Consider the following 26470-nt stretch of genomic DNA (forward strand, 5'->3'; position numbering starts at 1 on the left):
CTTAGCTGAATAGATCTAAATTTTTGAGTGATTGCTTGCATAGTGAGCATCTTTACCTGAATGAAAGTTTTTTTTTTTTTAATCTGAAGGTGTTTTATCTGCCCAACACTTTTGACTTGTAGTTTATAGGATGCAGAGAGAGAGAGAGAGAGAACAGCAACATGATCATTCAGCTAGAAATGTTATCCTTGCTGAGAGTAAAGACTACGATTGTGTGGAGGAAGTGGTGTCTGTGGACTGCAGCAGACAAATGGAAAAGTATAAGGCCTGAGTAGGAAACAGTATAACTGTACAAAGTGCTGAGCAGGATTGGGGTGACTGTAGTCTATTGTGATGAACCCCCTCCCCCCAAACAGCCCTAATCCGTTCTTTTGTGCATTCATTAAGAGTTGTCTTCCTGTCTAGTGAAAGGGGGATTGAAATGCCACAGGTTAACAATTGTTTAATTTGCAGGAGAGAGGACATGACATGCGCCTGAGTGGAATCTATGAGTAGGATCTGTTCGTCTGTCATTAGTGTTACCTAGATGTATGCTCAACTTTGTGTGCAGTTACCTCAGATTACACAATTTATGTTAGAACACCACCTGAGCACACCAGGTTGAGCAGCATCATAACTCATTTGCAATCCTCAAAGTTCCAGTGTGTGTTTTTGGGCTAGGCATGTGACATGGAAGCCTTTTGTTTGAGAAACATGCTGCTGCTTGAAGTAGGCGAGGTTATGTTTACTCAAAAAAACACCTGATCTTGACTTTAGACTGGCTCCTGCAGGCCTCTTTTTTTTTCCTCCTGTCGATCACATGCTCAACCATGCAGGATGTCTGTACTACAGTTTCAGTCTCATTATATTCTGACCCTAGATAAATCTATCTGTTTTGATCTAGAGAGATGAATTAGTATTTTAGAAAAATTTTATTGCAACAGGTTGTGTTTTTATTACAGTTTTATAGAATGGCATAGTTTGTTTCATGCAAGGGCCCAAACCTGCAACGACCAGAAAGGTTTTACTCTTGGTAAAGCCTTGCCAAACCTCTCACAGCTATTGTAGTAGGACCCAGACATTAGGTTACCATTGCATTCCACTGAACTGTGCAATTATGTTAGTGTTGCTAATGGGCTAAGTTCTGTCTCCCAAGTCTGGAGATCAGGGTCCAATGCTAGGCCTATGTGTTTTGTTTGTAGGAAGGGATGTCCTTATTTGGCTCTTTATGTTGCAGAAGAGTAGTCTGTTTCTATTAATGGAGTATGAAATACTGTAGAATTGTGCATTGAGGTAATCTATTAAGTTTTTAGTGTAGGAGTGCTTCTTCTACTGTTTGACCACTTGCCTGTTACCTCAAAATATATAAACAGTTTCAAAGAAAACTAGTGTGTGTGGGCAAATTCAGGCTCAGGCTTGACTTAATGTTACACCGTTTAACACAAAGGATTCAAAATGTGCACCAGCTTTACAATAACCATGGCAAGTGGTTGCAAAGGCCCAAGTTCAGCCACATAGCATCAATTAGATGTGGAATTCAGGGCATCTGACAGAGTGTTTTCCTGCATAACAAGATAGCAGAACGCGTCCATTCTGTTTAAATATTAGAGCATTCTTTCCATGCTGACCCTCTACTGATGACCTGTAGTGTTGGGAGTGCTGTGGGAAAACTCCCAAGCTGGTGCCACCAGAGAGGTCTGAAATGCAGGCACACGGTGCCATTGCTATGTTAAGTTGCTAGGGACTCGCTCTGTCTCTGTTTTGATCATTTTGGGGAGAAAATGACTTGTACATGTGTTTATTCTTGCAGGGGGAATTAGAGAGGCTCATATTCTGTCCCTTGCATAGAAATGGCTGTGTTAGCTGTAACTGTTGAATTACTTCCATGGTTTACTCTGAGTGAGAATGGAAGCATTTCTGATGTCTTGTCCTGACTGAATGACTACAAAGACTGTTTTTTTGTAGGGTTGCTACAGAGAGGATTCCAGGAAGTGCGCCATGTTCAAGGCAGTGTTGAAGAAGAACAGAGATGGAGGGAAGGGGAGCAAGAAAGAACCAGGTATGTGGAAGATCCAATTTTTTTGTAGCAGACTGCATGTTTATAAATTCATTCTGTACTATGCTATGAAGTGTCTCTCACAGACCTCCTACTTAGTTAAAGAGTTAGAATGTGAGGCTTGAAGTGAGTTACCGAAAGCTTGTGTAAACTGAAGATAAAGTTGAGATGAAAGCACACAAGCCCTGCTACATTTTAAGCATGTACTTGGCAAACATGCTGTCATTTAAGCCAGCATTTGCAGCAAAAAGCATGAACATATATGGTCAGTAATCCAGTGTCACCACCACTGCCTGTGACACATTTGTGAGCAATGTTTCTGTTGCTCAGAGAGTTAGGCCGCACCATACATGCATGCACACACAACCACATACACAGTTTTAGTGGAAAATTATGTTTGGAAATGAGGAATAAATGAAATGTTAGGATCTAAGTTTGAGGAAAAAGGGAAAAATAGTCGTTGAAGATGAAAAATGAAAATTCTTTTTCATTTTTATTATGATCACAAGCAGTGCCTAACACCAGATATTATCCTTATGGCACATGTGCATGTTCAGTGTTTATAACAACAAATCCACACATTTCCTTAACATAACTGTGCATCCAAATCTTGATTTCATCGGGTATACAACTCTCCCACTCTCAGAAACCTACACTTGAACCCAGCTACCTGCATTTTGGTTGATAACATCACAATTCTAAATACAATATGAATTTGTTAAGTTGTGCCTCCTTTTTTGACATGGCTAAAAAACATTGCATTTTAACATAATATAAAACTTTGCATTGCAAACTTTTCCAGGACCTCTGGTTCAGATGGACCCAGACAGCATCTGATTTATTTGCTTGAAAGTTAACAACTGAATAAAAGCTCAGATAGCTGCTTACTTAAAATGTATAAATGTATAAACCTTTGTTATCCAGGTACTGATGGCAGTTCTAGATGTTTTTGTTTTGTTTTGTTTAAGAAATCAGCAGCCAAATACACATCTCCATCACCTCCATTCACCTGCAAATGCTGAAGTCCCCCTCTCTTCTTATCTCTGTAGTAGGCTCTTGGTGGAAAATGTTGAGCTACATTTTTTGTTTACTTTTACATCGTTCTCTAAAGGCTGCAACCAGCCAAACCCACCTGGCCCTTATCTTTCCTGTCAAAGTTGTGGTTTCACCTGTATTCTCTTAGCATCCATGTTAATGTTTTCTTCCCAGCCAACACTGCCCTAAGCAGTCTAACTCTAGCTCTGACAAGTGTCCTGGCACTGTTGGCTCCCTCTGTACAATAGACCGGGTTCTGTTATTGGTACTTTTTATAGGTGATGAGCTGTTTTCATAGAGTGACTGTACTTTCAGCCTTAGAAAAGCTACTGTGCATGGAGCTGTACTTGCTAAATTGCTAGCTGAAATGCCTACTGAGTGCCTGCACTCTTCATGGTTAACCACTGTTTGTTCTTTCTTGTTGGACGGAGGTGCACACGAGCAGTGCAAGCTGATTCCACATTGCTGGTTACATTAGCTAGCTTGCTGCAGCAGTCAGCTAGCAACCCAGCCAGAACAAAATACAAAATAACGCTTATTCAGCTGAGATAAATTGTTTGTGGTTGCCTGCTCAACTTGCCCATGCTAAATTTGGGTTGCATACTGACCCCTGTGCCAGTATACAAATGCTCCATGTGTGTAGTTTTTGCATAGCTGTTTTTCAAGCTGAAGATGGCCCTGATGAATGCACTTCACACTGTATTTAACGTCTGTGAAAGGGGCTATTGGACACCCGAAGTGTGTGCCAAATGGTGCCTTATTTACCATAACATAAAATTAATTAAAATATGGAAAACTTAAGTAAATTTTGACAACCAAAAGCTAACCTAGCCAGCCTGGCAACCGCTTCTGGAAGTTAGTGTTAGGCCATTGGCAGCCATCCAGTATTCACAGAGCACCAGTGACATCTATAGCTATTGGTTCAAAGAGCAATACCTTCAGTCCTCCTTTTTTCTATTTCTGGCTCTATAATGAAGTCAGCTTTTGTTTCACAACAGTATTTTTTGTGAATTTGGCAGCCCATGGCATTTGTCAGCATGACTAAACCTGAGTCATCCTCACCAATAAGGTTGTTGATTACTTTCCTGTACATGCAGTGGCCTCCTCCGATGATCCATCTGCACATATCAGACAGACAGTGTGCACTAATACTACCTCTACCAGCCTGGACTTGTTTTACCTTTACCACCTCAGGACTGGTAGTAGCAGGTAGTGTGGTCTCATCAGTTGTTCTGTATAGTAGTTACATGTCCTGATGATAGACCTCTGCTGACAGTCACACACCTCTGATCTCTGAGGTATTCATAATCTCCATCGACTGATTTAGTATTTCAATTAATCAAGCCTCTTTTCACACGTCCCACATGTCCCGTAAGCTCACGCACTACCACACACACTAAAATTATCCCCTTTGCGCTGACAAAGGAGAAACTGAGTATTTCAAGCTTGTCTGTGCATTGTTTTCTGCCACGTTGTTGAAACCTGTCTAGCATGTATGAATCACTCTGAGATCATACAGTATTACTCTTCACCAGACACACTCACACACACAAACACAGGAGGTCCGATGTGTGTGAAGACTGGGCAATTTTTATGGCGGGATATAGCTCCTTGTTCCCAGCCTCACTCTCGCAGTTGGAGGCATCCATCAAGCCCAAGCAGTTCTTTCTCCCTTTCTCATGCTGGGACAATAAAATCCAGCCACTCCTCTCTGTTATTCAGTGACCTTTAGACAGATGAGAGGTCCCAGAGATATAACGGGTAGAGGTGGTCACTTGGCCCCACTGTTGGCCCTGCATTGAACAGAAATCTCTACTGCACCTCTCATTCTTTTCAGGCCTTTAAGGGGCAGGCGTGGTTTAATGGCACATTGACTAATTTTTGTCAAATGGTCAGCAAATGACCTATTAGGAATTAAGGATTACACATGCAAACATTTTGATTAAGTTAGTTGACATGATATGTTGAAATTCCTCGTCAACTGGTTCAGTACATTGAATTTCTTGGTCAGCCAAAGGATGTGTTTGAATATGTCACTTCATATTGTCAGCTAAAGTGTAAAGTGGCACATCATACCTCCCTGGTTTTTGTTGGGTTCTGTTAAATACTTCCTTGTTGTCCTTGAAGATAATTATTTGTTTGTAAATTCAGGTCCCCCCTAGGAGCAGAAATGAGGTTAGTAACACAGAGGCCCTGCTGGAGAAGGGCATGTTAATCAAATTGGGTACACTGCAGTATAGTTAATGGTCTCTGAGACAAGATAGTACCATATTGCACATAAAATATTCACTGCACCTTCTGTTGGGCTTGAATAAAGATTTCATTATACTCCCAAATGGTTTGGGATAGAAACTGGTGTTCAAATCTGCTGTCTGGTGCAGTGCAGTTTAGTCGTCCACATTATTTGATGCTATCCTCCTGCTACATTCTCACTGAATTAATACTCAAAGAGAAAGTAGTTTTATATGGATGATGTAGCAGCAGTGATATTTTATATTTTCCAGAGATTTATCAGTATTGATAGCACAACCTTTAGAATTTCTTTAGGAAAACTCACTGCTTTTCCCAGTCCTGCTTGCATCCCTGAAGGCTAAACGACTCAGCCATTATTTGCCTCAAAAAGAGCAGAAGGACCAAGTCCCTATAAAACCTGCTCAGCAAAATGTAATGGAAATCAGTGGGAGGAAAGACCTTGATAATAGTATAATTGCATGATAGCTCAGCATATGTTGCTCATGACATGGTGGCTATGGGCTGGAGTCAACTTTAAAGCAGTCAAGGAAACTTGGCCCCCATGCCAGATACCACTACAGTCATTAGCTCTCCTTTGGGATCCCCACATCGCCAAGACCCACAAACACACATACAGTTTACTAATTTAGTCTCTCTGCATCGTCCACTCCTCCACAATTCTGCTCCTCCTGCTTGCTGCCTGCTCTTGGTCCCAATCTGCAAGGAATCTGTTTGGAATTGGCCCTTTTAATCCCCCTTTAAGTGCACTTTTTAATGGTCTGGCATTCCGGAAGTGGGATACTGGTTTGCTGTGACCCACTGCCTTTGATGTGAACACTTTCTGAGAAAGGTCACACTACAAGCAGACCTCATGGACGTTAATGGATTTGGGACTCATGGCACTGGGAGCTCAGAGGATTATATTGTAAAAAAAAAAATTAAACTGTTGTGGTGTAAGTGGTACTTTCTTTGAGGATAGAAGCTCCTGCAGTTTCATTGTGACTTCCACCTATTGCTTACTATTAATTCAAAGCAGTATCTGGCTTGTAGTTCATTTTACAACATATCACTGGATCTGAAATGGAGGAATTATATTTGGAGAGTGGCTCAGCATGTACCAAGTCTTAGCCTAATTGTTATCCTGTCTTTGTTGCCATAAGGAGACAGTGCTCTGAAGAACTTACAGCACAATGCAGGGTGGGCTGTCTCACCCAACATGCAGTAGTCTCTGTTTCTTCTTTTAAAGTTTAATTTTAAAACATGCCATTCATATTTTACCTGTGCAGCTACTACCCCGTCAATCTTCCCTCTAACTATTCTCAGCCATGTTGTTATATCTTGAATGCTGAACTGTAAATTACAGTCATCTCCTCTGTTGTCATCAGACCTCACAGAGGGGCCCTTTTTACTGTTCCTTTTGACATGAGCCATATTTATTTAAGTCCCGGTGCAGATGTGTTGAATATCTCATAAATTATATGAGTTGGAAATGGAGTGAAGCTAAACTCCAGGCCATATCTTTCCCCTGTGGTAGACATGAAACACATGAACATAGTCTGAATTTTCCATTGAGATTTTTGGGATAGCTTCCTGTTGCCTTCTTTGTTTTCCTTCATGCCATCCTCTGCTGGCTCTGTCTCTGTCACAAGTCTTTGTATCTGGTTTGGGCGCTGCTTTTTCTTTTTGAAGTATTAAGTACGTTTTTACCTCTACATACCATAGCTACTGTACTGGGAGTATCACCAGCCTCTTCGATCGGTGTCTGTTTGTGATATGAGCTGAGGGAAAGCAGTTTGGACTCAGCTGGAATGACTGAGTGTGACTGTGTGGGCTGGCTGATAACTCCCAAAGCTTTCGATTTGAGCTTGCTGCTCTGTTGGCTGGGCTGCGTGAGCCAGCTGCCAGACAAAGTTGTCTGTCTGTTGTGGCTGACCTAGTGTTAATCACACTAGCATGCATTGCCATGCACTCATTGAGGCGACAACTGTTTCAGCTGTTTACTACCCCCCCACCCCCCCACCCCATTCCCAACACACACATACATAGACACATCCCCGCATACACACTCAGCCACACAGTCACCACCACCAGTTGGCAGGGCTTCTTTTCATTTGTTTGGCAGTAGGGAGACAGAAGTCGTGCACCTGGCTGGACGAATGGCAGACAGATCGGTTGCTGACCTGTCAGCACTGAGGAGGGGGATCCACCATACTGCCCTACTCGAGTTACAGTTCCTAGTAGTAGATCCACTAGGATGGTAATTGGTCTAAACCATGCTGACAACAATGACATGACATTCATTTTTACAGATTAGCCAGGAGTCAGCGAGAAGTTTTAATGCACGTGCATGAGTATATAGCTTGTTTGATGACACCTCCCTCGAAAACTCTTCCTTGAAGCCTTTGCATTCTTATCAAATGCACCTTAGCTTGCATTTGAAGAGTGAACATGTGGTTACATTGCCCTTACCATCAAAGATCACCCACAACAGGGGTTGGCTTTGCTCTTTAGACCAAAACTCTCATCATAATGAGACTTTTTAAACTGAGAAAAACCAGAGGATAGATATAAACCAAGATTAGACAAGAGTGTGCTGCTCCGTTGGCTTCTTGCCTTAGAAAAATTTAATTCTCTGCAATTTTTAAAGACAGAGTGTTTTGATTAGGGGCAACCTCAATTAGATTTCAGGAAGTGAAAGACAAGAGGAATATTCATAGTTTACTTGACCACTAATGTTTTTTGAGAGAGCGACAAATAAAGAGAGAATTAAGGGCTATGGTGTGTTGTCTCAGCTGTGATGGTGATTGGTACATGCTGTCTCAACAGTTTCTGTGTGTTTGTTGTGACATGCAACAGTGATTTGTTGCAGAGGGTCAGACAGCAGGAAATCTGTTTCAAAGCAAGCGTTTTTTTTTTGTTTTTTGTTTTTTTTACCGTGGTTCTCTAAATTGTGAATATCACAGTGATGATAAAGTAGGCTAATCGCTCGCAAGGATGTTCCGCTGCTTAGTTCAGAGGAGGCTGTTTGTTGGGTTGTACTGCTGAACATAACAGCCGACATAGCAGAGATTCCTGTCCTGTTTTTTATATTCTCTCTCTGTCTTTCTACTGTCCACAGGGGTTTCACATCAGGAAGTTTTACTGTTATGGAAGGACTTCCCTCTGAAACAGAAACAGCAGATGGTTGGACAGTTATTTGTCCAAACAGAAAATATAAAAAAATGACGGACACTTGTTTGTCAAAACAAACACAGATTAAAATTTTTTTATTAGTGATAAGCATAGCCAAAGCTTACTCAACTATGGCATTCTTTTATAAGGTCCTAGCTCATAAAAAATGGCAATTAAATGTGATTTTGGCCTTTCAGCATTCCGTGCAGCTACATCATGTCAGCTTACAACAAACCTTGCTCCCCAGGTTTACTTTAGCCGCTTCCTCTGGGGCTGGGAGGTCAGAAATGGAAATCTTTCATCTTTGCTCAGCTGTGATTCAGTATTTTGCACATGCTGGTTTTTAAGTGTAGCACCAAGAAAAAAATACTCAGCCACTCAGCAAGCTTTCTTTTGCCCTGAAATGTGCTCTCTCCCCATTTGTCTTATTTATGTATGTCAACAACTGTAGCTTCAGCGGGAGGTCATTGCCTTCTGATTGGCTAATGAAGTGCCTGATGTTACTGATGTGACTCAAATTTCTTTTCTAGGGTCATGTGCCTTTTTTTGCCTGCAGTCTTACATAAACTGAATGTGTGGTCAAGATGAACTCCTCTACTCTGATACAGGTGGCTGACGTTCCTCTCAGACATTAAAAGGCCTTTGTACATTTCACAGTCTGCCCACAGGTACCAGTCTGAGACTGCCTATGTCAGCCTCGCTCCCTCTCTGTGAGCAGCTGTGTGGCAGCCTTCTCTCTAACCATATCAACCGCAGCCATTTTGAGACGCGCTCCCTCCTTGTCCTGTGGCTTGTGAGAGAACTCGGGGAAAACTCCTTCCCTTATGTTCTTTCATGATGGGTGGAGGTTGCAGCGGAAAAATCCTCTATTAGGAAAATGGTTCCTTTGCCTGACTTGAGGTTGTAGCCCAGGTGAAACAGGAATGCACCTTGTGGTTCTATGGTTCTTCCTAGGTAAAATCACAGACAGGAAGTTTTGACTCTTGTGTCTGTGTCTAATTTAGGGAGAGTCTGTTCATGCACACAAATCTTGACTCGACAGCCCACAGTTGAGGACTAATGTGCATTTCACATCAATTTTGGTAGATTTTTTTTGATTTTTGTTTTGATGAAAAGGTTCAGAGTAGTTTGTGCAGCATTTTGGTACAGTGACAATACAAGAGGAAACAGAGCGTCAGTGAAAAGAGTATATTCAGGTTCTTTTATAGGCTGTGATGGTGAGGGGGAAGAAGGGGAATTTGTAAACAAACCAAGGATAATTTTGCTTTTATAAATTTGGAGTCACATAACTAAGAGTTTTGACTGCTCAACCAAGACAGACAAACAACACAGATCTAGACACAGGGTGTCTAGACAACTGACGTTATATATATATATATATAACTAGTTGTACACATTCTCCCTCTCTTTCCCTCTTGCTCTCTCTCTCTTTCACACATACACACACACACACACACACACGCACACACACAAAGAGATAACCACAATATAGAATTTTCCATTTGCACAGTAAGCATCCATTGATAACTGTTAACCATAACAGCCAGTGCTCAAACCATAACGACTAACTTCTTTGTCATAAGCTCATGGTTTTCCTTCTGAAAAGCACTTAAAACTGAAGTAAGCTCATGAATCTTAGATTAGCTTTTGGTTTGTCATTTGAGCTCCAAGGTCAAATTAAGCTGTTAGGATTAGAAAGATCAAAATCACTTCCACTTAAATTGCATAGACATTGGCTCACATCTCTGTTACCATCCAGTGGCTTTTCTTATAATTTAAATTAGCCAAAAACAACTGTGCTGACAACTGTGAAATACCTATTGGCAAGAGCCCAAGGTTCCTACCTATTATCCCTATCATGTTTGTCTACATGGTCTTGTCCGGGCAGTACTGGTGGGATTTAAAACCCTTAAAAAAAGAGCGCACCTGATTCACAAAGGAGACCATTGAGTGAAGCTCAAGACCTACATGACTATCAAAGCACAGTGCAGCCAGCAGGCAATGATTAGCAGGGTGTAGCTCAAACCACATCTTTCAGATTCGCACATACATGTACAAGCACGCACACACACACACATGCTGTATATATGCAGTGTATATATACACAAATACACCATCCTGCTCAGACCTCAGGTGTATGAGGCACTCCCTGTCTTTCTCTTTTCAGTCCCTCTGAAAAGCAAAATAAGGGCACTTTGGGAAAATAAGTCTGTCAGCCAGTCTCACTGTTATCTGTTTACAAAATCTTTTACAACAAACATTAGACCTTAGCTACATTTTCCTTTCACATCACATGACTCAAGACTTCTAAGTAGAAAAAGCTTTGAGAATAATGCAGCTTTACTAATCTGATTCAGCATTGGATGTTGCAATGTGCCCATTTGATATTAAAAGTGTTATTAGTATGTAATTCCATTGTGCCGATTTAGAGAAATGGTCTTAATTCACATAATGATTTGGTATCCGCATTTGGCATTCCAGCTATTCCTTGGGTCGTGACATTCTATTATTCACAAGTATTGCAGATATAAATTACGTCAGCAACTCACTGCTGTAATATTAAATACACTGGCAAGGAGACATGTGAAGGATTTTTCCACTGCACCCAAAACTTTTGTTATGGATCATTAAATTTATTGTGCCAGTCTTGTAAGTCATTTTGATACTGATAGTGTTTGAATACAAATGATTTAAAAAAAAAAAACAAAAAAAAAACAATCTGCCATGTTATTTGGCACTGACAATAAACAAATAATTCCCTATCTGACTTTTTTTTTAATGGCAAGGAATGTGAGTCTTTTTTTCCTTCTTATACATAGAGAAATGGGGTGAATGAGAAGATCATATGGACGCTAAGTGAACTGGTGGTGCTCTGTTCTCCCGAAATGATGGTGAATGGCTGTGAGGAATCTGGATAGAGGCTTCCATGGTTCCCACTGGCCCAGTATCTGCCAGAGCACCGGCTGGCGACCACTCTCCATTTCCCCACTCCAGCTCCCCTTTGCTTTGCACTGATGCTGTCTGTGACCTTGGAACTGCTTCCACAGCAGTGGAAAATAAGCCAAACAAATAAATAAAAACTGGCTCTGAGCAGGGGGTGATGTCATCTGTATTACAACAGCAGCTCAGCACCCCCTTCTCCCCCGTCCCTGGCTGGATTCTTTTGATACTTCAAAGAGAACGGGAAGGACAGTTTATCAGTTAACATCCCAAGGTGTTTTTGGATGGCTTTTGAAGGGTGCTAGTGGCTGTTGTGGCAGTTCATTGGCTGGATGGGTCAGCAGGCCACAGGCTTTTCTAATTACAGCGTGACCTGCCTGGGCAGACACATTCCTTCTGTCTGATTTCCCTTTCACTTTTGTACCTTTGACATCGTCCACACGCCCCTGTAGTTTCTGCTCCTAATATGGCATTTTCTTGTCTGTGTCTCTCCGTGAAGGGTGACTTTTTATCATGCAGGTGTTTGTTGTCTATAGGGAATAGAAAATACAAATTGTTTACTCCCGAATTTTGTATTAGTTTACCTAGATAATATTTTTCCAAGTGCTTACAGCTTATGGATTTCCCATCTAGCTTCATCTTTCTATACAGACACCAAGCCTTGCTGTCACAGTGTCTGACTTTCTGAAAGGTCTGTGTGGGTGTCTGTGGAGACCGCTGCTCGGCCTTGAGCCTTGGGGCCCCCTCTCTCTCCTCTTGCCTTTACTCTGCTCTGTTTTGCGCTTCTGAATGGCACACAGAGCTGCTTTTTTGTGATTGTCTGTGGATGAATGCCTTGCCTTCCCTAGCTCAGGAAGGTTTGAGACTGGATGAACTTATGACCTCAGCTCCTTTGTGCCCTGCCTCAAAGGAAGAGGGGATGAGGAGCAAGGAGGAGCAAAGAAGAGCAAACTGCCTGACATGGTCTATCTTTAAATTCACCTTTCCCTCATCTAGTTTCAACATCATTCTTTATCTGAAGACTGCATAGCCATTCGGACACTTTGCAGCTTTGCCGATAAAGCCTAACTTGAGTGGTTAGAATAGGATAGGAATCAGGGTAAAGAGCAGGCTTCATGATGTGTGGGAGAGATCTGTGGAATATCAAAAAGGGTAATTCATTTTCGATGTCATTTTCGCCCTACAATTAATCATTAAAAAACAATCAACTTCTCATCAGTCCATTAGCACATGATTTCTAATGGTACAAAAACAAATCCCTGTCTGCTCTCTAAGAGTAACAAATGGTGCAACTTTGATTGATGCTAAACTCACAAGGATTCACCGATAACAGATTTTCAAACAGGGTACAAAGCTGCAGGATTCGCCTGGGCCCTTGTTTGCGTATGGGATTAGGCTCTGTGGAAGGGATTGGATGGACAGCCTTTGTGCTATAACCTCTACCATTTAACATTACTGAAAAGACCGTTAGCTGAGACTTCCAATTGTCCAGTTGTTAGTGATGTTCTCATGACCTCACCTGGCCCTAGAAGAAGCGCTGCCTAATGATCTGTGCTAATGGCAATCCACATCTCTTGTTGAACCAGATCTCCATGGCAACCTAGGACTCTAGAACACACTCCACTGCATTTTGTGCATGGACATAAACTCAACTCCATCTCAGAGCTGCATTATAGATATTGTCAATAGGTAGAAATTATCAGTCCAAAAATGTTGACCTTTGGAAGCATTAAATTGTTGCCACAAAAAAGGCAGACCAGTGAGCATCCTTAGAGAAACTAAGAAACTGATGTAGGTGATGATCCTGGCGAAAATGTAAGTGCACTGAGTTGGAAAACAGTAATAACTTAGATTTCCTTACCAAAACACCAAGAATCATTTATCAGCTTGGTAACAACCTGTCATGATTACCAGTATGCATACTCACTTTTAACGTCACACTTAAGGCTGTTTGCTTAGCTTTTACACTTTCATACTATAATTATGACTAGTTTGTCTAATTGAATGTATTAGCTAATGATAGACACATGATTGATCCAAGGCTAACAAATTCCATTTTGGAAAGGGAAAACAGAAGATGTTTTGTGAATGAGTTAGGCCCAACTCTTTTGTCCACTCTCCAGGGGGTTGTGTTGTGAATCCTGTACCTTGAGGTACCATGGCCCCTGAGTTCTGTTCACAGTCATCAGATGATTGATCATAGTATGGAAAAGTGCTGAGGGTCGTTCATCATCCATTAGACCTTTGTTTAGACCAGCCGTCTCCATGATAGGTGAAGGACATTCATGCAGTTAGCCCCATGTTAACCCCATGTGAGCTATTTTTGGAAGCATCAATACCTCAGTAGCTCTCTACAGAAACCATGCAATTGTGTTTTTGAGCCTAAACCTCAAGGGCTTTGCACTGGTCATCATTAAACACCTAACATGTGGATCAGACATAGACTAGATGGGATGAAAATGTGTCCTCTTTTAGCTAACCAGATTGTGTGAGTTGAGAAACACTTCAATAAAGAGGAGCCCTATCTTTAATGCCAAGCCTTAATATAATAGCCCTTTTTAAACAGGCCTCTCTAGTCCTCATGTTGAGTACACCCTGGAATGTTCAGAGCGTGACAGCTTTGGCCAGGTCATACAGTACCTCAATTGAAGAGTGTCAAAGCACACGCAGCAGCTGACTCTACTGTCACCAATCAAAGGGCTCTGATTAGGATTAGCTTTGTGTGGATGGGAATGAAAAGGAGGTGAGAGGGCTATTTTCCCCCTACCGTGGGAGTGAATCAGTGTGCCCCACTTCTCCAGAGTCTGTGACTGAAGAGGCCTGCAGAGAGACATTCAGACTGGGAACCTCACACACAATGCTGCCAGTATGAATATCAATAACTCCCCAACCAGTTCAGTCAGCAGTGGATCTGCCATAATATATTCCAAAGCTTTGATGAAATAAGGACACTCTTGGCAAGTCAACTTGGCAACTCATTACAGTTAGATTTCCAGTGACAATGCAAAGTTAGCATTTGTGTTTTGGTTCTTCCTCAGTTTGGCCAACTTAAAATAATAAACAGTTATTTTTTTGTTAGTTCATGTCATTAGCAGTACTTTGTAATACAAAACAAATCAGTGGTCTTTGTAATGTAATGTTTCTATGAAGACGCTGTTGCATGTGTGTAGCTGCTATTTTCCATGACTTTAGAATTATTCCACATTTTAATTTCCTGATTGAACATGTTAAGACAGTAACAGATCTGGCGGTGCACTTTAGCGAAGCAAATCCAGTGATGCTCTTCCTGCACATGGCTTAACTGTGCTCTGCTCAACGGCAACCCTGAGACTGATAAATGTTCTGAGCGCATGTAGCTTTCCATTGTTTCACCATCAGCTTTCCTCTTTAAGTGCAGGTGGGACTGTTAAGTCTTTGAGATACCAAATGTGTGCAGTCATACACTACTACCGTGTGTATGTGTGTGTGTGTGTGTGTGTGTGTGTGTGTGTGTGTGTGTGTGTGTGTGTGTGTGTGTGTGTGTGTGTGTGTGTGTGTGTGTGTGGAATCAGTTCTTTTATAGCATGCCTGTACTTTTGTAGATGATTCTTTGGTAGGGCAAGCAGCTCATCAGTATTCACAGTTGTATCTCCTCACACAGAGATGATGGTTTAATTAAAATCTGCTTCCCTCTGCCTCTTACTGATCATCTGGTACATAATATCTTTCCCTTGTCTGCCTCTTTCATGCCCTTCTTATTGCCCTTCTGTTTAGGTAAGTACAATCATTAGCACAAACCTTAGCTGAGATTTGTTTAGCTCCCATTGATGTCCATTGAAAACCATGCAAAGGGCAAATAAAATCAACTGGGTTATGAATTGAATTCACACTTTGCTGCCCTTCAGAGTTTGAACTTTAACCTGCTAATTCATGACACCAGACAAAAAATTACGGTGTTCATAGTGTCACATTACACACACTCAACAAAGACAAGCTGCATGGTTTGCAGTTTGCTACAAGACAGGGGTCTGTGATGCATTCTTTGTTTTACTGTTGTGATGCGATGAGTCAACGGTAGCTTTGTAACCACACAGCATAGCTTCAGACAAGGTTAACTGCTATCCAGATAGCACTGAATTTGAATCAAGTGATAGCTAATTAGGGGCTTAACTTGCTGCTAGATTATGCCACATCCTTTTTCAAAGAGAATGTGAACAGAAATTGTCTCACATATTCAAATGTGACTGCTCCTTTAGGACACATGAAATAAAACATGGTTAAGTTATTGCCTGGTAAAATAATTTTCCCATATCTTCCTCAACTGGCTATTTATGAGGAGGAATGGGAAATGTCATGGCTCTTGCCCATTGCTACCCTCCTCCTCTTCTGCTGCTTCCAAAGACACACATAAACCCCTCCCAGTCGGTCTCCCTTCCCCTGGGGCCAGTGGGAAGACATTCCAGAGCACAGGCCACTGCAGAGCTGAGCATCAGGAGAAAGAGACAGAGATACAGTGTGTGTTTTGGATCCAAACCATTCTGCAGTCTTGCCTTGCCCGCAGCAGCTTAGCTCTGCATTAAGCAGCTAATTTGTTCTCATTAGCCAGTGTGTATGAATTTGAGCTGAAGGTTTCAGAGCTTCAGGAGCTGTTCCTGTTCCTGACAAGTTGAAACTAAAAAGACTGTCGGTGTTGGTTTCTCTCCTCAAGGCCCACCAGCAGAATTGAGTAAGCCTGTGAATCCAGCAGGAAAATTCTCTGGACACTTGTGGAGTTGATGGAATTTGATCACTGACAGACAGAATTGATATTTCATGATTTAAAAAAAACATGCCTACAGGAGTGATACAGACAGTTTCTTAATGCTCCTGATAAACAAGAGAATGTAATGAATTTAAGAAAATGAGACCCTGCAAGAAGGAGAACGTACAACTGTGATTGCCTGTTTTTCTGTACATTCTTTACTCTGAGCAAGGACTTAAGCTAGAGAGATGGAGATCAGCCCCACTGCCCTGCTTGTGATGTTACTTTACAAATGGAAGTACTTACCAGAACTATATACAGTGTATATAGTGTTCACTCACTGAGCATTATAATATTCCTTTCAAAAGTTAATACAGTTTCCAATTTTACATTTCATGGGAGCCAAAATATACCTGATTTAGAAAATAATTTTGACACAGAAGGAATCATGGCTAGAGCATGAGCCTGATCTCAAAATGTAGATAAGGTTGAGACCTTTCATCTGCCAAAATTTGTTTTAACCAGCCACTTATCCCACATGGTTATATGACCATTGAGAGTTTTCCCAGAATGCACTTTTTCAAGTTTTCTCTGAATTATCAGAAAACATGACACCTCCAGGATACCAATACTTGTTTGTACTCTGTGTCACCAACATTAAACTGGTACAGTTTTGCTGTTGAAGCTTTCATTTTTCCCAGGATATTGATGCTCAGAGTTGGTTACAGAAAAAATTGTGTTGAAGAAAAAACAGAATCAGACATCCTTTATTGATGCCTGAGGGGATATATTATATTACATAACAGTATGTTGCTAAGACATTGGCACATTCAGTATGCCTTATTATTTTGATGACTAACATCAGTCTGTCTTTTGTGGTATTTGTCAAGCTACCTTAGGTATATTTTGACTATTTTTCTGGATACCATTGGCTGAATGAAATGGTCTCAAATAAGAATAGCCTTATTTGACAAAAACACTGATACCTCTCTCATGAATCGCAGATTGACTGTTTGGCTTTGTGTTCACAAGTCAGTTTTGCCATGCTGTTTGGTGGATTTTGATCCAGACAGTTTTTCAACGTTCATATTGAATCCTCTTGCTCTTTTATCATAGGCAACTTGTACTGAAGACCCTCCCCCACTCTGTCTTGTGTGCTTGTTGTCTGGCTCGCTCTCCTCTCTCTGTGGGCTGCCTGTGTGTTAACCCTGACAGCTTTTGTGAGACTGTCACCCCGGTCTCGGAAGTACACTGGGAATCCACATTGGCACTCAGTCTAGCGGGAGAATTTCCCCTTTGGTGGAGTGTCCTATGGACATGCGGCTTTGTGGGTGGACTAAAAGAATCTGCATTAATTATAGCCTTTCTTCATTCTCTCTGTGGTTAATCAAATTAACTAGTGAGAAGCTAATAGAGCGTCAGTGTTCGCATGCGTGTGTGCATAGACAGAATCTTGCTTTTGAATAGAAAACCTGCAGGGTGGCAATATTACAATTAATATTGATAGCAATCTCAGAGAAAATAGCAGATTTTTCTAGTGTAACCAGTTGATGCGCCTGATATTTTTGCAATACTACTACTAATGCTGCTACAACGTGTGTGCATCTGCACAAAAATTTTGAAGCATTCAGTTGTGTGACTATTATCTAACGTGCTATAAGAGTGAAAAAATAAAATAAAATAATAAAAAAAAAAAACAGTCTCTAATAGGTTGGCGACATTGACTAAAATAAAAAATTTTGATATTTTTGACCACATACTTGCATATTGATATTTAAACAGTATTGTAGCGATTACTATTGGTGTTTTCACAAAATATTTACATAATGACATTTTTGGTAAACACTGAATAGCAATGCAGATGCGCTGGCCAAGCAAGTAGAGACGAATAATATAACAGCCGGAATTGTCTGTAAGTGAAGGAAATTGGATCTCTTTACTGTAATGCAGCCCTCAAAACAAGGACAAGACAACACTTATGTCATATCATGATTACGATATCCAAAATCCCAGATGGTATCTACGGTATCAACATAATATTGAGATATTGCCCAGCTGTAGCCTCTTGCATACTCTAGCCTGAATATGGGCCTTCATGGACTACCATTCACTACAACAGAGAGGAGGAAAAGTATTGTCCTTTATTGTCCTTTATACATTTTCAAACAATGAAATATCCTCATCAGTGTTAGCCTAGCTTTGGTTTTCTACTTCCTTTTCCAGTACTTTTAATACCCAGTGGTATTACAAATGGTGATACAACTTACTATACAAATTGTTCCATCTGCATAATACTGTGAGAGAAAGGGTTTGTGAGGCCATGGGTTGGACTGAGCATCTGAGTTTGACTCAAATAATCCAGCTCAAATAATTGATTTCTGCTTTAATTTTTATTTTGCTAAATCAATGCCTTGAAATAATATTCAGGGTTTTTATGGGTAGGGCATGTCCTCGTGGGCTCTGGCCCTTCACTTTGATGAGGAAGAAAGAGCATGCAAGGGACTGTAATCATTTTTACATCATCTTGGGGCAGCACTGTATAATTAGAAAGGGTTGATTTCCTTGACCACAGCAGGGGCTAAAATTGCAGGCCTTGCCCCAACCAGGAGTCTAGGAAAGACACTGAAATAGCGCTGGCGAGTTTCTGTCCTTGTGTCCCTCTGTGTTATATAGCATGGGTCAGATGGCAACGCAGTCACCGTGACACACTGCAGCCTGTTCAGCAGCATTTGGACGACCAGCTTTTATGTGGCGGCTCTTGTTTTCAGAACCATCAACCCTAATTACAACTTTGTCATAATCTCTTTAGCATGCATGCAATATGGCTAAAACCTGTATCACGACCTGCTGTGGTTACAGCAAGTGAATGCTTCAGAGGAAGCTTATATTATGTACACAGTTGATGGGTACTAGTCGATTTTTCTTTGTTTTACAAGTTGTAAAGATATTGTGACAGTGCATATATATTGAGACTGTTAAATGGACCAGCACTTGAAAATGTTAGAATAGGCTCATGTAAGGCTTGTGTGGGCTGTAATACTTACTATATCACAGGCACAAGGAGTGAACTACTCATTGGCTTCTTGTATATCTTTAAATAAAAATAATAATAATAATAAAAAAATCATTTTACTGTAAATTAAATATAGAGACTTATAACAACTACTAATTTTAACAGATACAGCAGAAGTGCAGAATACAGAAGTGGTCAGGTTATTTGCCCTTTTAGTTGTTTTTCACTCTGTTTGAGTGGTGTTTTCTCTCATTGCCCTTCCCCCTCATCACCCTTATCCTGTCATATAACACCCTGGTGCTATGGTGAAGTTGTGTGGTCACACAGACTGACGTGGTTATTGCACACAAATACAGTAGCAGTGATGCAGCACACAGTCACAATGAGCACGTTTACGTGCACACCATATTCCTGTATTATTCGGAATATCCTCAATATTCCAGTTGCGCACGAGTCATGTAAACACGTATTGAACCCGATTAAGGTCATATTCTGGTTGGGGAAAATTCCGAATAAGACCCCTGGCATATGCCTGTTCTAACCAGAATGTTGTGCCATGTAAACACCTTAATCGGAAAATGCCCCGCACCGGAATATTCAGTTACATCTGCGCATGCTCAATTCACAAGGAATCCTTGGACGTCTTTGTTGTTATGGCTACTGCAAGCGGGGAGAACGACATGGCGAACAGCAGCAAGAGCCAGCATTTTTGGAGTGAGGAGGAGACTGCAGTCTGCCTTCAGCTAATGAAAGACTAAATATCATGGAGTATATCGATGGGAGAAAACACAGAAATAGCGACTTCTTCTTCTTCTTCTGTATTTCCGGCAGACCAGATGCCTATAGGCAAATTGCTGCCCCCCGCAGGTTGAGTGTGACATTAAATAAGAGCGTGGGATACATCGAAACACGGGTATATGCCAAGTAACATGTAAACAGAATATTCCAGTTGCTGCAGCGCATATAAACACCTTGTTCGAACAATTACTGTAACCAGAATATTGAGCCGAATCGGAATATGGTGTGCATGTAAACGTAGTCTATGTCACTTGGTAGCTCAAGTTATTGAGATGAATCTGTTAAAAACTGCTGTACCTGCTTGACCCTGTATACTGTGCACTCGCTTGCACAGACTTTAAGATATACTGAAGTCGTGCTATAGTAAGTTTTTGTTTCCAACAACATATGGTAACAAAAGGACAAAATATAGGTTTCTGCTCAAATAAATTTTAATGTTCTTTTGCAACCTCTGCAGATTGGGACAGAATGAGTGTAGTTCACATTGTGAATACACTACGTTTCCGAAAATGTTGAATTTTTTTTTTTCTACCAAGGATAATGTGAAATTTTGATACTTTGATTTCTAGTGAAGGGGTTATTTTATTTTTGTTTTCCCCCTACAGAGAAGTCAGGAGTTCAGCATCAGCAATAGGGCATTGCCTGTTGCAGGGATTCTGTGTCATGCTTAAAGAAACTTCAGCTGGGTTAATGTTTGCTGTCATGGGGGCTAAAGCTTTGGCCTTGTAGTTGAAGGACAGCCTTCCTACATACTGCACCACCCTGCCACCCATACACTACCCCATTGCCCACAGACTGGCTACAGGATGGTGATTGGTTGAGATGATTCTTGGGTTTCTCTGTTGGAGCTGGGGCTCCTTGTATATGCTGTTTTGTTTTGTGGTGTCCTTTTTTGTTGCTTTTCAACAGTGGTTGCAACATACTTTGTATTTGTAAGTTTTGTATTTTCTAAGTGTAATCATGAGATGGAATTCTGCTTTTAGGCAGGAGACTTCCATCTCACCTTTTTATAATTTCCAGCAGTCTGAATAAATGAGAATACTAAAAACTGCCCACAGTAATTACATTACAAATAAAATAATGTAAATACAAATTGGATTATTACAGCTGCAATTTCAAGTAAATAGCTTTCAAAATCATACTCTGAACTAGTCTTGCTGTAATCCATTTACTATTGTTGCAAAGCCTAAGAGGTGAGGAGAGGTGGCAGCTCTGTCACCCTGGTTAACTTTTTCCTTGTGGAAATACACACAATATCTTGAGTTTAAAAGAGAAAGCATCTCAATGAAATATGTCCTTTCATAAGATAGAAAAGAACATCACTTTTGTGAGACTGCTTGTTCCTCAAGTGAACCTGATGAATATGGATGCAGTAGATCCCACTCAGGTCAGGGTGATGGCAGGTCCTGGCCTTGGCTGAGTGATTAGTGGATCGCTTCACAACTTTTTCAAAGTGTCTAAGGGCGTGCAGAGGTGTCGTTGCAACCTTGTCACTTCCTGACTCTGGTATTAGTCTTTGTTTAGGTGGCCTTTAAAACACAGGACAGCTTTGTGTCCCCTGTGGCAAGGCAGAGGCAAAGAGAAAATGGCTCTCTGTTTCTTATTAGCCCAGCAGCCAACAACACTCATTTCCCTGAGGAGAGAAGCAGAACGCTAATACTAGCTTGCCTCTTGCACTTCTGTCTTCTGTGATTGGTTCAAACCTCTGACTGCAGACAGGCGTCTTTGCTAATCTGTTGAAGTCTCCCCAACAAGAGACCCAACGAGCATGGTCCTGAAAACAGGACCAAAGCTAATTGTCATTAATGTGGTTCGCCACATCTGCGATTATGATCTGGCTGGGTCTGCTGACGTATGAGCTGTATTATTAGAGGTTGATAATTCATACATTTTAATTTGTGGTCATGATGAGTGGGCAACTTTGATGCCACAGAAAAGATTACCTCGTTCCTTGCCGGCTCCATGGCTGAAATGGACTTTCCATGCAGGATTGAGTCTCAGTAATGTGGGACCTATGTTTTATCCATATCCTTAACTAGTAGCCAGGTAAAGTCATTTGCAAGTCGTGAGATGGGTCATCTGGAGAGCCCAAGGGACCCACTTCTGTGAGGGGGGAAAATGTGTTGGCTTGAATGTCAAAACTGGATTCAATTCCACACCAACATGACCAGCTTAACAGGTTGTTCTGTTTTGAATTCTTTGAGGTTGCTATAGAGTTGCAGAGGGGAGTTTTCCATGGGAAACAGAGAACTATGTTTACCCTTATTTTCTTATTGATTGGAGGCTGCTTGAAAAAATGGAAGTCCCTCTCTCAAACATATCATCAGGGCTCATGTTTTAGAGATTAGTCTTTAGGCTACTGAACTGCTTTTACTGCTGCTCTAGCTATGATGGCTTATCAGGTCTTTGTACTCATAGTGGATATTTAAGAGGGCACCTTCCCACAGGTAAGGTTATCTCCGTTAAGCCATAGCCTTCTGAGCTCTGTGCTATTCTGCCATAGAAACTGTTATAGCATAGATAAAGCCAGTTTTTGCCCTTGGCATCTAGCAATGCTGTTTAGCAATCCTGTCTGGTAGTTTTTTTTTTTTTTTTTTTTTTTTTTTTTTTTACCAGCAACTCTGAAAAATCATTTTTAAAGACTAAATATAATATGGGTTGGCTAGATGGTTTCAAACCACAAAATGCACTCATCTTGCCTTGCTTGGCATGTTACCATTTCTCAGTAAAATATCGCTTTTTACTTTTGGCTCTGATGACTCCTTTGCTTCCTGCAATGTACCACCTCTCTTATTATCTGTGTGCAAGCCTCTTAACTCCAATAGTGTGTTGACACATTTAGCTTCTAGCTTGACAGACTCATCTAACCTCAGGTTAGGGAAGCTAAACTAACGTATTAAGCAGTGAGACCCTTTTCATGTTTTCCTTGGTAACAGGATTTCATATCAAAAGGATTTGTTTTGGAACTGTTGCCAAGTTCCGTGGCCATGGGAAGAAAATTAAGCATATCAGATGTAAACAGAGGACAGCACTCAACTGTCAGTATGGGACCCTGTGCTTTGCAAATTGTCTGCTAACTAACCGGTGATTTTTTTTTTCTATCCGACAGTTTAGACAAACATTGACCATGTGCCACGGTGTCTGGTGGCTCTAACAAATTTACCAACTCCTGCTCAAAATCATCCTCATTTTGTGGGTTGCAGGAATCGATTTTCTACCTTGTTGAGTCACCTCTTTGATAACAGATTTTTTTCTCAAGGAAATAAAAAAATACTCTGTCAACGCTGAATGCGTTTGCTCAGTTTAGGTAACAGGCCTCTTCAGTATGTAGCAATCAACCTGTGTGCTCAGTGAGTCACGTTATCTCAACTGAGTGGTCAATGACACAGCCATATTTACTCCGCTAACTGGTTTGTCCTTCTTCATATGCCCCTATGGCATGAGAGAAACTCACTGGCCCATGACCCTAGGTTTAAATACACAGCATGTGGCACCATTTTCTCATGAATCTGTCGAGGTCTGTGTACTTCTTTTTTCTACCACCACCAGTAATCCCTGTGTCCTTGTTTGTGAGCAGATGTGAAAGCACTTATCTGTTATCATTCTGTACCCATCATATAATCTATTTCATGGGCAGATCCATCTGTAGACTGAAAGCCCTCAAGTTGTTGCTGAAGTGATTTTACAGTTGGATCTTGAGTCTGTGTACAACCAGTAGGTTAAGTTACCTTGGGGGGAATTTTGACAGTTTACCAGGCAGCAAGAATTTGGTAGTCAAAAAAGGGGGTTCTGACCAGAATCCTATTTTTGTGAGTGTACATGAAACAGTAAACACACTTAAAATAATATTTTCAGAAGTCATTGTAGTACATTTCAAGTGAAGTCCACCATTAACCCAACAGCATAAACATGGTGTTTATGCTGAAGCCACAAGGTCACATATTGCCATCATTGGGTGAAAGCCTTTTTTTTTATCAGGCAAAAACTTTAAAACTAATTTTGGTCATTTTTATGTTTTACTTCTGTTGATTACATGGCCCTCTGTGTGTTGAGAGTCTCATGATCCTATGACATATGAATACCTTGGAAAACCCAGTAGATAAAGTGAATACAATGGACCATTATTAAACAGGGCTGTTTTTCTCAGCTCCTGAAGTGTTGATATTTTCGAGATACACAATGTTCATCTGATAGTGATATGTCTGTTATGTGTATACTCAAAGAGTAAGGCATTTTGTCAGAACCAGTTGCCATTCCTGTAGATTTTCTTAAAGCTTATACACTGGTTGCATTCAAACTCAAGGTGCTAGTAAATACAAATGCATTACTTGAATGGGTTCAGGTTCATAAGACATTGATCAGAAGTCTGAACAAAAGCCTAATCCAGGCCTGGGATGGGTATTAATTGATTTATGTACAAATTACCATCCATGTCCATGTTTTTAATTTTATATAAGAGAAGAAAATGTAACAAATCGCACATTAATGCTCCCGGTAAGCAATTTTTATTCAAGCAACATTTTGAGCTTGGAAGGCCAATAAATTATTTTATTCAAGCAGTATTTTGAGCCCACAAGGCTATTATTTATTTTATATAACCAATCTTTAACCAGGCAAGTTGAGAACAAATTCTTTTACAGTAACAGCCTGGCCAAGAGGCCAAACACGGAATAGGTAATACAAAAATAACCAACACATTTAAGGACACCACAAAAGTAGAGAGATTAAATTAAACAAGAGGTTAAAACATATCATAGATCTGAGATATAATAACCATGGTAACTATGCACCAGTTATGGTGAGAAATGAGTTTGATGAAATGTCCTTGATCAATGTCTGGAAAACAAGGACTCACATAAAACTGTAAAATCTCAGGGCTTTTTGCAGCTTGTTCCAATCTGCAGCTGCTGCATACTGAAAAGATGAGCAGCCCAGCGTAGTGCTGACTTTGGGGTTGCTGGAGATTCTGGTGTTGGCAGGATCAGATATTTTCAGCATAGAAGATACATACCACACAGTCAAGCCCCACATGCACTTGTAGATGAATATGACCCAGTGGTGTTTTCTGCCTGCTGTGCAGTGATGTCTAGTGAATGGAAGAATAGACGTTACAGTGGTGTGTTCTGTAGGGAGTGTTGGTAGTTAACCTGATGGCTGAGTGGTACACAGTATCCAGCGTTCTGAAGGCAGTTTTGGATGCAAATCTGTAGATCACATCATCCAGGACCATCATAAATGATCCTCTCTTACTCTGTTTCCCTCTCTCTCTGAATAACACTGACACACACAACTTTGTAATAAACAATACAAGCAGATGCAGACTTGACTTGTAAGTTTAAACGGCTAAACAAAACAACACCCTTTCATCAAATAACTCCTGGTAATGTCAATGCATGATCTAATGTTAAACTAATTGATCTTACATACGAAACAATCTCCTCTTGTTCCACAGCAAGTGACGTCCACAGCCACAGTGCCCAAAGAAGAGGCCCACCTGAAGGAATTTCCCAGCCTCAGGAGAGTAGCAGTGGTCACCCTTATATGCAGGATGATATGTTCAGGCTGAGCCTGGCCAAGGGGGTATCCATGTCCCTGCCATCCTCACCTCTATTGCCACGCCAGTCCTATATGATGCCCCTACGCCCTAGCAAGAGATCACCAGGTACAAATTTTACTTTAAACCACAACCTTTCTATCCCATACCTTAACACATCTCAGCTAAATTGTCTTCCCTGACTACTGTGATGCACAGGTTTTCTAGACCCAAAATGCTGTCACAAACAGGTTATGTAGTGTCCAGTGGTACAGCAGTTAGTTCTAAACTGATGTTAAATGTTATGAACTTTGACAATTGCATTGAGTAGGTATTGGAATAACATAGCCTGTCATGCTAATGAGAGAGAGGTGGAGGTGTTTTCAACTGACTTACAGATAAAAGAAGCCCAAAGATGCACTGAGAATACAAGCTCTCATTGGTCAATTGACAACCAAACCTGATTAGAAGACACATTAGAAGTGTAACTCTACAATTAGTGTCTTGCTTAAAAAAAACAACTATGCGTTAGAAACTCTGTTTTTTTCTGTTTTGATCTAGCATTCTACATGTCATGTTCCAGCTCTGTCTCCACACCCTTACTTTACCCAATCCTCCTCCTTCAAACCCTATGTTTGACTTTTTCCATGCAACATTGTCATCACGCAACATCCTCCTCATTGTATGCTCTCATAACTAAATTTCTCTATTCCTTACTGTAGACCGTCACTGCTGTCAGTCAGGATAAGCTTACTGTACTGCAAGCGTTAGTGTTTTTCCTGCTCTTTGCACACTATTTCAATCCCATACTGGGAAATACATCTGTCTCTGTGGACTTCTATAAAAGTGAAGTTTCCTGTCTACCTTCAGGTGCTATTGTGTCAGTGTTGAACATCTGACGGCACTCAAGAATTGACAGTCCCTCTCAGCCTCAAAGCTCTACCGCTCTAGCTTTTAGCTTGGCAACCTCTGAAACATGTCAAACTACTCTGG

The 26470-nt window shown here is 40.9% G+C and overlaps 1 protein-coding gene across 1 annotated transcript in view; it reads left to right on the forward strand.

The window, feature by feature from the left end:
• Positions 1-26470, forward strand: part of tanc1b (tetratricopeptide repeat, ankyrin repeat and coiled-coil containing 1b) — a 113655-nt gene that overhangs the window by 9695 nt on the left and 77490 nt on the right. The window contains exons 2-3 of the mRNA XM_030081385.1: positions 1945-2038; positions 25397-25606. Of these exons, the coding sequence (XP_029937245.1) occupies positions 1978-2038; positions 25397-25606 (271 nt within the window). The 5' untranslated portion in view covers positions 1945-1977. The remainder of the gene's footprint in view (positions 1-1944; positions 2039-25396; positions 25607-26470) is intronic.

This window comes from Myripristis murdjan, chromosome 21, assembly GCF_902150065.1.
Source record: "Myripristis murdjan chromosome 21, fMyrMur1.1, whole genome shotgun sequence".
NCBI classification, from domain to species: Eukaryota; Metazoa; Chordata; class Actinopteri; order Holocentriformes; family Holocentridae; genus Myripristis; species Myripristis murdjan.